Source organism: Hibiscus syriacus, unplaced genomic scaffold (assembly GCF_006381635.1).
Source record: "Hibiscus syriacus cultivar Baekdansim isolate YM2019G1 unplaced genomic scaffold, ASM638163v2 tig00005406_pilon, whole genome shotgun sequence".
In the NCBI taxonomy this organism is placed as follows: domain Eukaryota; kingdom Viridiplantae; phylum Streptophyta; class Magnoliopsida; order Malvales; family Malvaceae; genus Hibiscus; species Hibiscus syriacus.
Window position 1 is genome coordinate 2,182,169 of NW_024062056.1, and position 17,363 is coordinate 2,199,531.

The following is a 17,363-nucleotide window of genomic DNA, read 5'->3' on the forward strand; positions in this document are numbered from 1 at the left end:
TGTACTTTTATAGTAAACAACCTTTGGTTGAAATTGTATGTCCCTTCGGCCTAGTCTATTCATTTTGTATAAATAGCTAATGCCATGGCTTTTGTAAGGCATCATCCTTTACTTATTAAATACAAGTGAGAGTTCATATCTTTTCCTTAGTCCTTCGTGACTTTATCGACTGATCAAGTATTCCATACTTGTGGCATCAACCCCTTCCTTTCCATTGATACTCTTGGTTCCTATGTTTTAATAGATAATGGGTCAAAGTACTCTCACTTATATTCGACCTAGTCTATTCATTTTGTATAAATAGCTAATGCCTTGGCTTTTATAAGGCATCATCCTTTACTTATTAAATACAAGTGAGAGTTCATCTTTTTTCCTTAGTCCTTCATGACTTTATCGACTTATCAAGTATTCCATACTTGTGGCATCAACCCCTTCCTTTCCATTAATACTTTGGGTTCCTATATTTTCATAGATAGTGGGTCAAAGTACTAAGCTACCACCCCTTGCGAGAGCATATAAAGACTAGGCCTATACTCCTTAGTATAGATTTTTCTTTATTCTCTCTCAAAATACTATGATGTAGGTTGAGACACACTTCAATGGACTCTGAAATGGCTACAACTTGATTGTAGGATCTAGAAAGTAAATAATTGGCTACAACAAGTGAATGGCTTCAAATAGAATGGTTAAGGTAAGTAAATTCTAAAAACTCTTGAAATGATTGAATTTGATTCACCAATCAATCTTACAATAATAAACAACCTTGTCATCAACGATTGGTAGGATAATACCATATACATGAATCAATTTTCTATATAATAAATCAAAGTTAGTAAATGAAAAATTGTTGACAAGATGAATGGAAATACCAAACTAGGGTGGATGTTTAATTGGGTTTGATACCAAATAAAGTAGGTTGAGGCACACTTTAATGTACTTTGAAGCGACAATAACATGATTGTAGGATCTAGAAAGTAAACAAGCATATGCAGCAAGTGAATGGCTTCAAATATAATGGTTAAGGTAAGTAAATTTAAGGTTTTAAGGTAGGATTGAATTAATATAGTGAATGAGGAAGATGGTTAAGTATTTAGGATGAGGTAATGACTATGAAAGAATGGATAAGTTTATGAATTGTTTCTTGAATAGACCAAGGAAGAACCAATGCTATAAAAGAGCAGAGGCCCAACCTTACAAATCTATTCCAGGGGTGGTAGAAAAGGACTTGTATCCACTATCTATAGAAGATATAAGAAACACAAGTTTCTAGGAAAAATAGAAGGGTTTGACGCCACAAGTGTTACCACTTGATAAATCGATAAAGTCTTTAGAAAGACTAAGTAAAAAGAGAATAATTCTCACAAGTATATTTGATGAACAAGATTTGTTTTTTACAATGAAATATGATAGCCTATTTATACTATATGAAAGGAAACATGACCATTAATTAGATGACTATTCGACCAATGTATCCTTTGAAATAAAAAGGCATAATTAATTAAATACATGCATAATGAAAGGAGTTGATGATTCGTCCTAGATGAAGAGAGAGATCCTTTGGCCGAATGGGTTTATTGGCTATTCACTTTCGCGCCATCTTGAAGGGAAAATAGTGCTTGGCCAAATGGTTAGATGGCCATTCATCTTGGCGCCTAAATGGATCCACACGCAGGGCACATATTAGGCTGGTCATATGACGTGTACATGGATCCTCATGGTGCTTGTGGTGTAGCCTCAGCCATGTGATGATGTGTTGAAGATGCTTGGCAACCTTAGGCGTGACATAGCTCCCTTGCAAGCTAGGTGAATGTTGTTTAGCTAGTTAGATGATCAATAGCTTGGTGTGTTCAAACTAACTAGCCGTGATCTTCTAAGTCCTTTAGCAACTCCCTTACTTTTTTCAGCTACATTTGTCATCACTTTTAGTAACTTTGGTTCATATGACTCCATTAGCTGATTTTAGCTACATATTAGCTCCTCCAACTAAATTGAGCTATTATTTAGTCTCCATAAGCTGCTTTAATCTTTGTGAGCTGATTGTGAGCTATCATGCAATGCCAAAGACTCTCCCAATCTACAATAGGATGTGTCATCCCTTGATGTACCTAAATGGATAAACAAACTAAGGTAATATGAATGAAATGAGCTGAAATGAAGCAATATGTATGATGCCGTGAATGTATAAGCACTTGTGAGCTATGAATGCATTCATATGTAATGCTAACGAGCTAATATATATTCCTTATTAGCTAAATTAACATGTCATGAGCTAAAGAAATAAAAAAACATGCTGCCATATTATGAATGCAATGAAATCATATTAAATGAATGTAAAACCAATGCAAATCAATAATAACTAAGTAAAGATGTGAAATATCATTATGCAACAATATTAATGACTAAGTTATATGAATTTCATATGAATGAATCTGAATGATTAATGGCTGATTTAAACATAACATGTATAGATATATGATATATATATCAAAGTAACTAAGTGAATATATAATGAAATAAAAGAAAGAAAGAATAAGAAAAAATACATGTGCTTTATTGCATGGACATTTGAAGAAGTTTTCTTGGAGCCTAGTCATGTGTGTCGCATACTATCAACACCATTTCCATCCATTCCTTTCATTATCCTTACCCTATGGCCAAATCATTAAACCAACCCCATTTTCATCATTCTAAAAGCCCACCTACATCATCTTACATCAACCTACCAAGTCATTCTCTTTGTAACCAATCACTTATGTTGCAGGTTGTTTTCTTACTTTCTAGATCCACAATCAAATATAGGTTGACCTACATTAAGCGGTATTCAGAGCCTTCGTGGAAGAAGCAAAGTGCAACAACAACATCAAAGTGAAGCCCTATCAAAAAGAAGAAAAAAGAAGTGCAGAAGAAAAAGAAACTTGAATAGGAGAAAGCACAACAAGAAGGGATCTAAAATTATACATGCATCACAAGGTTCACATCAAAGGAAGATGGACTAAAGCTTCTAAGTGATCCAGAGGACAAAGCATTGGAAAAGAAGAACAACAGACCAACAAACTTAAGACTGCTTTTTGAATGGGATCCTGATGTTATTTGGTAAACATGTCTTTTGGACCGATTGTCTCTTATCTTTCCAATGGTTCTTGAATCATCTTAATCTATTATCGGGAACTCAAGATATGTTCATTTTAGTGAAGATAACGTATGTAAAAAATCATATACATGATTTTATGAATATTACAAATTTTCAAAATATTTTTATTGATTATTTGTAATATAATTTAATATATGATGATACATTATATTTTAGGATTAGATTTATTATTTTATTAGGAATTAAGATAAAGTTAAAATAATTATATTTAGTTTATTAGTATTAGGACACCTTTATTTATTAAGATAAAGGAGGCTCCTTCCAGCAGTGTAAACACTTCAAATTTTCTTTAAATAATAATACAACGTGAAAACATTTTTAGAAGAGTTGATTGTCTTGTTCCTTCGAAGCATCTTTTCCTTTAATTTCTTCCATGTTCTTGAGAGAGAGATATTCACACTCTGATTTGCCTTCTCATTGCGATTAGGAGGGCTGGTTAGAGTCATATTGCCGAGTTTGCCTTTTCATTGCAACTAGGAGGGTTCGGTAAGACATATCCATCTATATTATATCTCCATAAACCATTATCTTCTTTCTCCATCATCACGCCATCACCATACAAAAACCCTAGGGTTTACGTTAATTACCATTCCTACTAGGGGTAAATATTTCAATTCACTTTTACGAAAATCCACTGTTAGAATTCTGATCCGTCTTCTTCATTACAATCCTTATCTTGTTATCTTTCCAAAAAGTATTCATCAATTCATATCAATCCACAATATACCTTTGCCTCTCATCATAAGGGAAAATAAGTTTAATTCCTTCATTACATGTTTTATCTTTTAGTTTATTTCATTACCCTTATTTTTCCTTTGTCTTAATTTCTTTATAATTCTATTAACCTTGTTTTTATTATCTTAACCTATTCTTATTTGTATTAAATTCAACAAATGAAAACCCTAATCCAAATACCTTGCCACCTTATACATTCATTTTCATCCTCTCGTTCTATGATCGAGTCTAGAGCTTTCTAGGTTTGATTCCTCAACGAAGGGAAATGATCATCATCTGTTGCCACTTATCTATTAATTGGTATACGACTCGAGATGATTCTTGGAGAGATTCAAGTTTTCTTGTTTGTTCTTGCAAGAATACTTCATCAAGGTATCGCAACGAAGCCATTTGAGACAATATCATTGCTTTTAGGTTATTTTTAATTTAATTCAGTTTGGTTTCATTTCCTTATTGTTAGTTTATTGTTTTTCATCAAAAAGAAAAAAAAAGAAAAGAAAAATGCATAAAAAAGAAGAAAAAAATTAAAAAATCCAAAAAATCAAATAAATGAATTTGATACAGATTTTTTAAATGTATTTTCCTCAGACTAAGAGAAATCTCAAGTTCAAATTTAAGACAAATTGGACTTTATTTGATCTCTATGATCCTTAACGAATTTTCATAGAATTTTCTAGAATAAATTTTGTACTAATATTTTCTATATTGAAATTAGATTTATTGGATAACTCTAAAAAAAGTTCATAATTTTTTGATATAAAAAATACCTTCATAAGCGTTGCTCAAATTGATTTTGTGTTTGATTGGAAAATTTGGGGACTTGTCATTGATGAATTTTTTTCAGAATTTTCTAGAAATATTTCTTCTTAAATTTTCTATATTGTAACTACATTCATCGGAAGACATCCAAAAAAAGTTTCAAAATTTTTGGAGATCGTCAACCACCTCAAAAACATTCCTCAAGTCGATCGAGCCAATAAAGATTTTTTCCGGGTTTAGTTTTTCCAAATTTTTCTTTAACTCTTATTTCTTTATATTCTTTTATTTTTTTTTTCTTGTTCCTCTACATCATCTAACATATTCTATTCCTTGTGTTAGTATGATTAAAGAGTTTGCATACTTATTCTTCCTTGCATTCTTGTTCTCTTAGAGTCATAACTTTCTTTGGCCTCTTAGAACCCTTAAGTAATGTTTTCTTCCTTTGCTAGTAATTGAACTCCGATACAAACACTGGAAAGATTTTTGGAGAAGAGAGTTTTAAAGAGTACAAGATCATCTTTCTTGCCTCTTGTTGTGTTACTTCTTTGGAGTGACTTATGAGGTTTCTTGTTTTCTTTTACTGTTCACTTTTATTTTTTTCTTTTGAGTGTTGTGATTTTAGGATGGGAGAAGAAACTACTTTGAACAATACCTTGACAACACTGTTGAATGTTTCAAATCAACATTCTCCCTTAATACAGGGAATTTAACAATGATTTGATGAATTTTTGGCTAATCTCTTCATGAGAAGAGAACAAAAAGCCAATGATCAATCAAGATTTCACGGGCTAGACCTTTTTGCTAAACCAAAGTTCACAATTCCACAATTTAAAGGAGATTACGATCCAGACAGCTACATAGATTAGGAGAGAAAAATTGATCGTATGTTCTCTCACTGCAATTGTCCCATGGAAAAACAAGTACCATTAATCACCTTATAATTCCAAGGTTTTGCTATCACTTGGTGGAAGAAAACATGAAAGGCAATACAATGTTTCTGAATACCAAACATCATGTCTTCGACAAATCTTAAATGAGTATTGATAAAATGTTTTATCCAGACAGACTATATTCATGAAGTTATGCTACAACTTCGCCCACTTCGACAAGTCATGAGATCAATAGAAGACTACTATAAGGAAATGAGATCCTTAATGAATAGTGCAGACATACATGAAGTAGAAGGATATACGGTGAATAGATTTCTCACCGGCTTGCATCCAAACATCATTAATCTTCTTGACTTACATGGTTATGAAAGCCTTAAAGATACACTGAAGAAAGCAATGTTAATTGAATCACAACTTTAGAGGAAGTATTGTTTCACAGACACTTATCAAGGTACTTCACATATTTGGTAGGGTACTTCATATACTTACCAAGGTATTTCTTTTACTTATCAAGGTAATTCATATACTTCCACTTCTTCTTTTACTCTACCTTATACCATGGATACTAAATCGAATAATGACATCGATGAATACGATGCTATCAACATTGTAATATAGGGTAATTCATCTAATTCTACTTCTACTTCTTCTTCCACTCCACCTTCTACCATGGGTACTGAACCGGATAATGACATCGATGAATACGATGCTATCAACATTGTAATAGAAGATAATTCATCTACTTCAACTTCTTCTTTTACTCCACCTTCTTCTGAGGATAATGAATCAAACAATGGCATCGATGAATATGATGCTAGTAGCATTGTAATACAAGATATCGATCTTCAGTCACTTAACCTTACACCATTGGAATCAAAAGATGTAATTGAAAGTCATGTGATAAAATTTTGTGAGGAGGGTGGGAAACCACAAAAAGAAAAAAGACACTTAAAAGAGGAAAAAACAAAAGATGTCACAACCCATAAAAGCCATGAACATGACCCACGAGAGGTGAGTGAACCTAATTGTGAGAAGAAAAGAGTGATTGAAAATACATATGTGAGCACAAAAGAATTGAGAGAGAACCTTCTTCACAAAAAGCCTAATATTTTTGTTCCCTTTAGGGAATCAACTAATTCAATTTCAAACATTAACAAAGATTTTCCTAGTGTGTTTATTTTTCTCTTACAGGATTTTCGATGAGTGTTAGGCAATCCACCTGATGAATTACCATTGGAAAGAGGAAAACAACACCAAACCAATCTAATTCAAGGTTCCATTACACCTCATCTCATAGACAATCGCAAAACTAGAGAGTTAGATTTACTCCAGGAAAGCCTTAGTGATTTAGGGGAAACCTACATTTGATTGTGGATCTAGGATATATTTGGGGTATTACCGGGCCTTTTTTGGCAATAGACTAGAATGAGAGACATGATTGGGCTTTCACCGACCTTGAGTGGTATTTTGTGTTTCTCTGATAACGCAGAGGTACTAGAAGTGGAGATGGAATCTCGAAGAACAAGATAAGAACTCGTGGTTAATTCTTTCGACCTCTTTCTTTACTTCTGACACTGTATTCTATTGAATCAATTAGAATTTGTGTGTGGCAGGCAGGTTCTCCAAGTGCTTATCGGTTCTGTAATTCATCTGAAATACCATCCATGGTTGAACATCCTTCTTCAACCCATTTGGATCCATGGGAATGAACTCCCTGGTTCACTTACTATTGACCATTCTCAAGTTGATCACCAATCTTCCTCCAACTCAAATATGGCTGAGAAAGTAATAATATTCTTTTTTTAATTGTCTAACATACATAAAATACAAAAAATAATAATATTTTTTGTTTTTCAAGAAAACAAGCAAATTCATAGATTCATCCAAGAGCTCCATGAAAATAAAATATAATTTTGTATTATGTTTACTTTATTATAAATAATGGAAGCATGTTTCCAAAGTTGCATGATTCATTCCTTTCTCATTATTTATTTATTCACTCAATTTATTCTTTTCTTTGGATATAAAGTATATTAAGAGTCACTCGACTATTTTAAAAGAATTGTTTTGTTCATTAGACTTTTAGAAAATTATAAAATAATCATTAAATCTTATCAAACTGTTATAAATTAGTTATTAAAATTTATTGAATTACTATAAATAATCCCTAAAATTTACTAAATTTTAACAAAATAATCATTCAATTTATAATTTTTTTATATTTTTTATAATGTTGTAGTGATCATTTTATAATGATTTCGTAATTTTAATAACTATTTATAATTTTTAAAAGTTTGATGACTAATATAATTAATTGAACATAGTTTAATGACCTATGATGTATTTTACCATTTCCTTCTATTTCGTTTTCATCAATTCTGTAATCATCACGCATGCGTAAAGTTAAGATATTCCCAAGAGTCAGTGTTGCATATTTATATACATTTTGATTTATGAATAAATTTATATCGTATTTATCACTTATTACATCATCTTTTAACTATCATTTCTAACGAGGATAGAGAGGCTGATGCATTTGTAGCATTCCGAATACGAAATAATCCAATATTTTGCAACGTGTACGGTGAATATTTCACTTGAAGTTCACTATAAATACCGATCGAATTTTCTCCTTCGAGCTTGCCTTGTCTGTTGAATTCTTACAAATTTTCCTACTCTTTCCTTCACTTTCTTGGGAAAAAAATGTCTTCGGGGTGCAGTTGTGGTTCTGGCTGCAAATGCGGCGATAACTGCTCGTAAGTTTCTTTGCAATTCTTTTTCGTTAAAGATATTATTTTGAGTTAACGTAAATGAATTGAAGTTGAACGACACAAATCTTTGTTCGTGTTTTTATAAATTTCAGATGCAGCAGGAATCTTAATCTAGGATACTCAGAGAAAACGACCAGTGCTGAGACCATCATCTCGGGAGTTGCGCCGGTGAAGATGTTAGTTTCAAACAAAATCTTAAGAGATTCAAAAATCTTATTACAAGCATTTGATTTTGATTGTTTCTTAATGATTTACCTATCACAGGAACTTCGAGGGATCGGAAATGAGCACTGAATCAGGACACGGATGCAAGTGCGGGTCGAACTGCACCTGTGATCCATGCAAATGTTAGCTGCTGAAGCCATAGATCAAAGCAGCACATAATAATTAAGGATTGGTGGAGGGTCATCTCATCAATTATGTCTATCTTTTTTTCTTGTCTGTCTTGTTTTATATAAGCTTATCGTGTAATAATATAATCATGATCTCTTGCAATTCCTTTGCCTGAGGAATTTTGCAGCTCTTTCATGATTGGTACGGTTTCATGATATGTTGTTAAATCGAATAAAAGATCGGCTGCTGCTTTATGTATCAAATCTTTGTCCTAAATCCATGGCCCTTCCATTAGTTTATGTTTTTTTCCCCTTTAATGCTTGACGTTTTGTTTACTGTTTAAATTGTTTATTTTAATTTCAAAGTATGTGTGTATTTATTCATATAAAAATTACTGTAATTAAATTTGGAATTTTGGAAGAAATATTAACCCGAGTATTTCTACATAATATCCTGATAATTGAATGGTATATATATATATATATATGTGTGTGTGTGGAAAATATGCATGGTAGGAACATTATAATTCAAAGGTGACAGATAGAAGAAAGAATTTGGAAGCAAATGAATGTATAGAGGAAATCAGTATCAGATTCTTAGATCAAATGAAAACACAGTAATAGCAGAATTAAGCCATGAATAATAGCATATAACATATGCAAGACGCCAGGTATTATTATCATTGAACATAAGTGGATCTCCCAACAAGTAAATGCAGTAAAATTTCTCGTCTCAAAACGAAATATACTTATCAAGTGGCAGAGGAAAAACTGGTAGCTATAATAATAAACTAAAAGGGCATATTATGACCATATATATAAGTTTTGAGAATTTAAATTATTACTTTATCATTCAACATCACAATTTATGTTAAATTTTATATATGATTAAAATATAAGTAAAACACAAGATTGCTAATAATTTTATAAAGAAAGAACATTTAAATGACCAAAATAGAAATACAATAATAATTGAGTGACTAAAGAGAAAATTTTCTTAATTTTGAAGAAAACAAACAAATTCCTAAATCTATCCCAACTCTATAAGAGTAAAATATAGTTTTGAATTATGTTGTCATTATCATAATTAAAATTTTCAAATAAAATCAAATGAAACAAAGTATCCCTTGTTACTTCACCATATGCTTTAGTTTCGATATTCTCACAGTTAATCACAAAGTTTACGTTAAAATTTATGGTAAAATTATTTTACATAGGAAAATGACGTGTTCTTGCTTATTGGTTTGTCGTCCTAATCAATTGCAACCCCCAAAAAATAAAACAACATTTGAATTAGACAAAAGTATTTTTTATTGTCCTTTTCTAAATGTTTTGTTTTGGTTAATTTGGATTGACTCGAATCGTACATCTAATTTTAATGGGTAAGTCTTCCAGTAAAGATTTTCTACGTAGACAAAGAATCGTACATCTAATTTTGGTGGCTGAGTCTTCCAGTAAGGATTTTCTACGTAGACAAGGACTCGAACTCGAAATATGCTTCAATAATATCAAGTTTATTTACCACTTGAATAAACCCGTTGATTAGATAACAAATATTTTTTATTGAATTGTAAAATAATTTTAGTTTGTTAATGTTAAAACAAAATAATTAATTATTTATAAAGTATGAACTCAAGGGGAGGGAGAGACTGATGATGCACTTGTACAATTCACCCTTCCTCACTTGAATTCCACTATAAATACCGATCGACATTTTTCTCCAAACTCACCCTTGACTTTTGAGCTTGCTTCTGTGTATTGAATTCTTGAAATTTTTCTCTCTTTCCTTCACTTTCTCGAGAAAAATGTCTTCAGGGTGTAATTGCGGTTCTAGCTGCAGTTGCGGCGACAACTGTTCGTAAGTTAGCAATTCTTGCTTGTTGTTACATGCATATCAAATGTTTGATTTTGATGTTTTATTAATGGTTTACTTATTTCAGGACCTTTGATGTATCGGAGATGAGCACTGAATCAGGACACGGATGCAAGTGTGGATCAAACTGCACTTGCGATCCATGCAACTGTTAACCGATTAAGCCATATATAAAAGTAGCAAACAAAGTCTGTAATAATTTTTAAGATTTTCAAGGATTGATCGAGGTCTATGATCATAAGTATTTCGTGTCTTGTCTTGTCTAATAGAAGCTTGTCGTGTAATAATACAACCATGGTTTCTTGCAATTCCTTTCTCCAAGGATTTTGCAGTTGATTCATGGCTTTGTTTGATTTGATCTGTTGTTAAATCCTATATAAAATACTGGCTGTTGCTGCTTTTGTTTGTATTAAATCTTTGTTTGAAAAACTATGTCCCCTTTCGTTAATTTTCTCTCTTTTCTTATGGTTAATGTTTTGATTCCTTTGCTATACTTTTCATCATATCAAAAAGTTGATAAAACGTGATACAATTAATCATTAAAAAGACGATTATGTGAAAAAGTAAAAGTGGTGTAAAATTCAAAGACAAGTTCATAAAACGTGCTACAATTAATCATCGGATATAAAGTCCAACCAATGGCAACAAAATAAGCATAGACAGATTCACATAAGTGCAAAGTTTCTAAGGTTCGAGTTGGAATATATTTACCTACACGAAACGAACGATATCTTACCGACTCAAAACGTACCAACTCCTCGTTAGTGAATTACAAGTAATCTTCCAGAGTCTCTTTGGCAGGGACAGCATATGAGCAACCCCGTCGGTTACGCTCGGGATTCTCATGGGCAGGCGGTGGACTTCCATGGGCAGCGAAATCACTCGGGTTAGAGGAATGGGCCGATAAAGCGTGCTGCACGGGTTGTTGCCAAGAACTCGATGTCGCAGGAGATGGATCCGGGGGCAAGAAACCAGCGTCGATCTCCTCTGTAAAACCATAAACCGGATGGTACATTAGCAAAGGTTGAATCTAAATAAGAGTAGAATTTACCTCCAGTGCACTATCGGACGCTGCAGAAGTCATGGAACATGTCGGGAAACCCGACGGTCATGGATGAGATGAAGACGTACCTACAATCAGCATGGACTGGAACGACGGAGAAGGGGAGCACGGTGGTGACAGAAGGGGAGCAGTGCTCGGCCCGAGGCGTAATGAAGTGGTGGGTGCAAACGCCGAGTGATACAGTGAAGATAGAGCATTTGGTGCGTGGGCCAGGCCTCGCATCGGGCGAACAGGATGTGGCGGTGGAACGAATTCGGAGTCGCTTGGTATAGTGAAAAAAGTCGTCGCATTGAGGCAGCGACGTCCCCCAAGGACGTTTTTGGAGGGAGGTAATCGATTTGGAGAAGAGGAAAGAGAGTTTGTTTTTAATTTGGTTCTGCCGTGCATGGGGGAATAAAGGGGAGTTTAAAATTAAAAAGGTGAAGTGATAGAGAAAGGGATGGGGTCCACAGTCAAAGAAAAAAAGAAAAAGAGGAGATAGGGCGGCAAAATATCTCACAAAAAAGGGGGAAAATGTGATTTTGTCTTTCCTAACGTGCGTCGGTCTCCATAGAGGTGTGCTAACGTGCGTTGATTTTAATGGAACAGTACGCACGGTCTTGAACGAATTCTGCCAGAGTTTCGCACCATTTTTTTACTGCTTCTCGAGTCTGATTTTCGCACTGTTCGAATATAATTTGCGCGAACCTTAATCGTTTAAGCTTGTAAAAACATTTGGTTCCTGAAAAAAATAAAAATAATTAAATTAGATCTAGTTAACCGAAAAAATGAAACAGAATTAAAAACAATGGGTTGCCTCCCATGAAGCGCTTTTGTTTAACGTCGTTAGCTCGAGGACCTGATTCAAACTACATGTTCTTCTAAGTCGAGATCTTCAATTAAGCAAGCCTGGCTATTCACATAATACATATTTCTTCAAGTTCCTGTATGAGTAACTTCCGTGCTTTGCCAACCGCCTCTAATTCCATATTGCATTGCTTTACAACCCAATATGTCTTATATTCCAGATCGGATGGAAAATAACATGGCTTATCGTACAAGGCGATATGGCGTCAAGCCGATAGGTCCTTTATATGCAGTTCGATAAGCCCATAAAGTATCAATTAATTTCAAGCTCCAATCCTTGCGATTTGGCTTGACTATCTTTTCAAGAATTATCTTCACTTCACGGTTTGATATTTCTGCTTGTCCGTTCATTTGCGGGTGATAAGCAGTGGCAATTATGTGATTTACTCCATGCTTTTTCATAATAGCATCAATTACCCGAATGAAGAAGTGTGTGCCGCAGTCGCTTATTATCGCTTTCGATGTGCCAAACTTGGAAAAAATGCAATTCTTTAGAAACTGAACAGTAGTTTTGGCATCGTTGTTTCGAGTGGCCTTAGCTTCTACCCACTTCGAAACATAGTCAACTGCAAGAACTATATAACAATTGCCAAAGGAAGAAACCAAAGGACCCATATAATTGAGTCCCAAACATCAAATATTTCACATATATGAATAGAATTAAGGGGAATTTCGCTTCTTCGAGTCAAATTACCTGCACGTTGTCAATTATCACAGGATTTGCAAAATAAGTAAGCATCACTGAAAATATGAGGCCAAAAGAAACCACATTCTAGAATTTTATGAGCAATTCGATTTGATCCTAAATGTCCACCACACGAATAAGAATGAAAAAAATTTAAAATTGAACTTACCTCACTTTCAGCAACACATCGCCTAATTATCTGGTCTGAACAATGCTTCCAAAGATACGGATCATACCAAATGAAAAAAATGAGATTCACTTTTAATACAATTCACTTCGGCTCTCATCAAATCAAATGGTAATTTACCTGTAGCTAAGTAATTAACTATATTTGTGAACCAATGCATTGACTTATGCACCATCATCAAGCTTTCCTCCGGGAATTCTTCACGAATGGGAGGATCAACTGTAGTGATTAGAAGCCGACTTAAGTGATCAGCTACTAAATTCTCACATCCTTTCTTATCTTTGGTTTCCAAATTAAATTCTTGGAGGAGTATGATCCAACGGATTAGTCGTGGTTTTGCCCGATTTTTGCTAAGCAAATACTTCAAGGCTGCATGATAAGAGAAAACAACAACTTTAGTGCCAAGAAGATACGATCTAAATTTATCTAATGCAAAAATGATAGCGAATAATTCTTTTTCTATCGTTGAATAATTCCATTGTGCGGAATCTAAGGTGTGTGATGCATAGGCAATCACGTGAGGCTCTTTCCTGATCCTTTGTCTGAGTACGGCTCCAACACTTCCATCCGAAGCATTACACATGACTTCAAAGGGGAAGTCCCAATTTGGCGATTGCACAATGGGTGCCGAAACCAACTTCTCTTTTAAAACGTCAAATGATTCTTTGCATTGTTGATCTAAATTGAAGGTTTTATTTTTCTGTAACAACTCGCATAATGGTTGTGTCACCTTGGAAAAGTCTTAATGAACCTGTGGTAAAATCATATATGACCAAGGAAAGAACAGATTTCCCTCACAGTAGTAGGGTATGGAAGTAAACGTATTATATCGATTTTCGCTTTGTCTACCGTAATTCCTTTAGAAGAAACAATATGGCCTAGAATTAAACCTTTATCAACCATTAAATGACACTTTTAATAAATTAAAACAAGGTTAAATTCTAGGCACCGACGCAACACATTTGTTAAGTTTAATAGATATTCATTAAATGAATTACCGTAAACAGTGAAGTCATCCATGAAGACTTCAATACCTTTCTCAATATAATCAGAAAAAATACTAATCATACACCTTTGGAATGTGGTAGGTGCATTGTAAATTCCGAAAGGCAATCGTTGGTAAGAAAATGTACCGAAGAGGCATGTGAATGTCGTCTTTTCTAGATCTTCAGGTCCAACTAGAATTTCGAAAAAACCTAAAAATACATCAAGATAACAATAGTGAGTCTTACCAGCTAGTCTTTCTATCATTTGATCTATGAATGGAAGAGGAAAATGGTCATTTTGGGTTAATGAATTCAACTTCCTATAGTCGATGCAAACCCTCAATCCATTCTGAACTCGTGTTGGTAAAAATTCTCCTTTAGAATTTTCAATCACAGTAACTCCTATTTTTTAGGAACTACATGTATTAGAATTACCCATATACTATCCAATATTGGATATATAATATATGCATCAAGGAGTTTTTGTATCTCATTTTTTACCACTTCCATCATTGGTGGATTCAGTCGGCGTTGGCCTTCATGGGTTGGTTTTGTGCCTTCTTCGATTTTAATTTTGTGCATATATGTGGAGGGACTTAATCCTTTTAAGTCAAAGATGGTCCATCCTATAGCCTCCTTGTGTGAACGCAACACCGTTATTAAATCTTTTTCTTCTTCTTCTTCGGACAATCCTTCTGATATGATCATTGTCAAATTGTTATTTGCTCCGAGAAAGGCGTACTTCAAGTGATCCGGCAACGGTTTCAGTTCAACTTTAGGTGCCTGCAAAACAGAAGGCAGAACCTTAGGCTTAGAAGAAATCAATTTTAATTTTGCATAATCTGAATATATTTCCATATCATGATCTCCTAACTCCATGTAATGCCCCAAATATTGGATAATGGACTTTATTGAAAAGATTTCAAATTTGGGGATTGATTTGAATAAATGCTAAAAGATGAGGAAATGATTTGGATTAGTGTTTTTAACTAAATTGTATAGAAAGATGAATAGAGAGGGCATTTTGGTCTTTTAAGGGGAAAATGAATTTAAAATTCATTTGTAATAAGATATTAAAGAAAAAGGGGGAAACGGGAAAAGAAATTACCAAAAGCCATCTTTCTCCTTTCTTCTTCTTCCCCGTGGAAATAACACTTCCCCATAGCAAAGGTGATATTTCAATTTGATGGTTTATCCTTTTATTTTTGGTTAGTTATTGAAGCCTTGAGCATGATAGAAGCTTAAGGAAGGATTAGATGAGATTAAAACTATGAGATAAGGGAAATAATGGAGATTGTAGAAATGGGGTTTGAAATGATATGTTAATATGTGAGTGTTTATTGATGTTTACTGGTAGATTTGACTTGTAAAAGAAGTAATTGAGAGATTAGAAGCATCTGATAGGATTAAGAACATATTAGAAAAAGTGGTGTGATTCGTAGAATTGAATGTTCTTGAAAGATTTTAGATGTTTTAAGAGGCTAAATGAAGAAATGTTAGTATGGATAGTTAAATAAGAGTTTAATAGCATTGTATGGTGTATATATAACGAAATTTAACCCCATTTGGGTGATAATCAGGTTGAAAACTAGAAATTATGGGCACGGGTATCGGTATTGATAGAACAATGCCGATACTATGTTAGAGTATGCTCAAAGACCAATCATATGATGATTGTAATAATACTTTTATTTACCAATTTTATTGAATAAAGGCATTGCTGCTATTATTTTCATTTATATATAAGTGTTTAACATAAACTGGAAGATAATAAAGTTCATATAATGACATAATTGTTATTATTAAAAGATCTGTAGTCAAGTATTATTATGGGCATGGATAATAATAATACGCTTAAGACTAACATGTTATTGATTGATGACAATGAGTTGTCATTGACATAGAGATGTTAGAATTGATACATGATTATATTGTTAGAGAACAACGCATTGGATTGACCGACCATGAGCATATGTCTTGGATTATTATGTGACAGTCATAACATTGCTCATGGTGATGACTATATGTATGATCCTCAGACTTGAGATCAATACTATCCCAACATATATTGTTGTATATTTTGATGCAGCTAAACAAGCTCCGTAACTGGTTGCTCTATAAAGACTGTTATTGAATATATCTCAATATATGTAGTGGGTGTGTATGATTAAGATAGGATTTGTCCTTCCTATATAATAGGAAATATATCACATGCCACTTGATTGAGTAAGACTAGAAATGCATGGCCATGCTCGAGTAAGTTGATATGAGATATCATAAACTATTCGTTAATTAAAGTCTACTCTAGATATCAATAAACAATAGATGGGCTATACAAGTGTGACTATTCCAAGACTTGTGCCTATCCTATATATAAAGGACATAAGGATGTAATACATAAAAGAGTAATCACCAAGATGATATGTCGAATCATATTTTCTTGTAAATTAGGTGACAATTATATATTGCTAGATGTCACTCATTGTATGTAATATTAGAATTGTTCTAATAATTACTGCTAACATTACAAGAACCTACAAGGTCACACCCTAGTATTGAAACGAGCAAAGATGTACAATTTGTTGTACATTACTATAATATATATCTAGAGTTAATTAAATATATGTTTTAATAATCCCGAATATTTAATTTCAATTAATTAATTAAATATATATTTAATTAATTCGAAATAATAAAATCCCCAATATGATTAGGGTAACTTGGATATAAGAGGATTATTAAATTCCAATTAATTAAATATAGATTTAATTAATTTGAAATGATAAAACCCTAATATGATTAGGGTAACTTGGCTATAAAAGGGTGTGTTAGGTCTAGCAGCCGTTTTTGCAACACACACACAAACCCTTCAATCGTTTTCTCTTAAAATAGTTTTGGGCAAAACAAATATTTCTCTTAATCGGGTGAATTGAGTAGAGGCCGAGAAGTGATTTCGTGGAGGCTTTCGATTCGAATCGATCTACACCACCATATTCACTGCTGTTATTACTGTTTTCAAGACAAAACTCGACGGTCCTACCATACTGCTGGTTAAAATAGGATGAATATGCTAAGTAGTATCGAC

The 17,363-nt window shown here is 33.3% G+C and overlaps 1 protein-coding gene across 1 annotated transcript; it reads left to right on the forward strand.

Annotated features, from left to right (window-relative positions):
• Window positions 1–8,157: 8,157 nt before the first annotated feature.
• LOC120199319 (metallothionein-like protein 1) lies at window positions 8,158–8,736 on the forward strand. Its single transcript, XM_039200436.1, has 3 exons — window positions 8,158–8,291; window positions 8,399–8,482; window positions 8,571–8,736. The coding sequence occupies exons 1-3, from the start codon at window positions 8,239–8,241 to the stop codon at window positions 8,656–8,658; spliced, it is 225 nt and encodes a 74-aa protein (XP_039056367.1). The 5' UTR covers window positions 8,158–8,238; the 3' UTR covers window positions 8,659–8,736.
• Window positions 8,737–17,363: the final 8,627 nt, after the last annotated feature.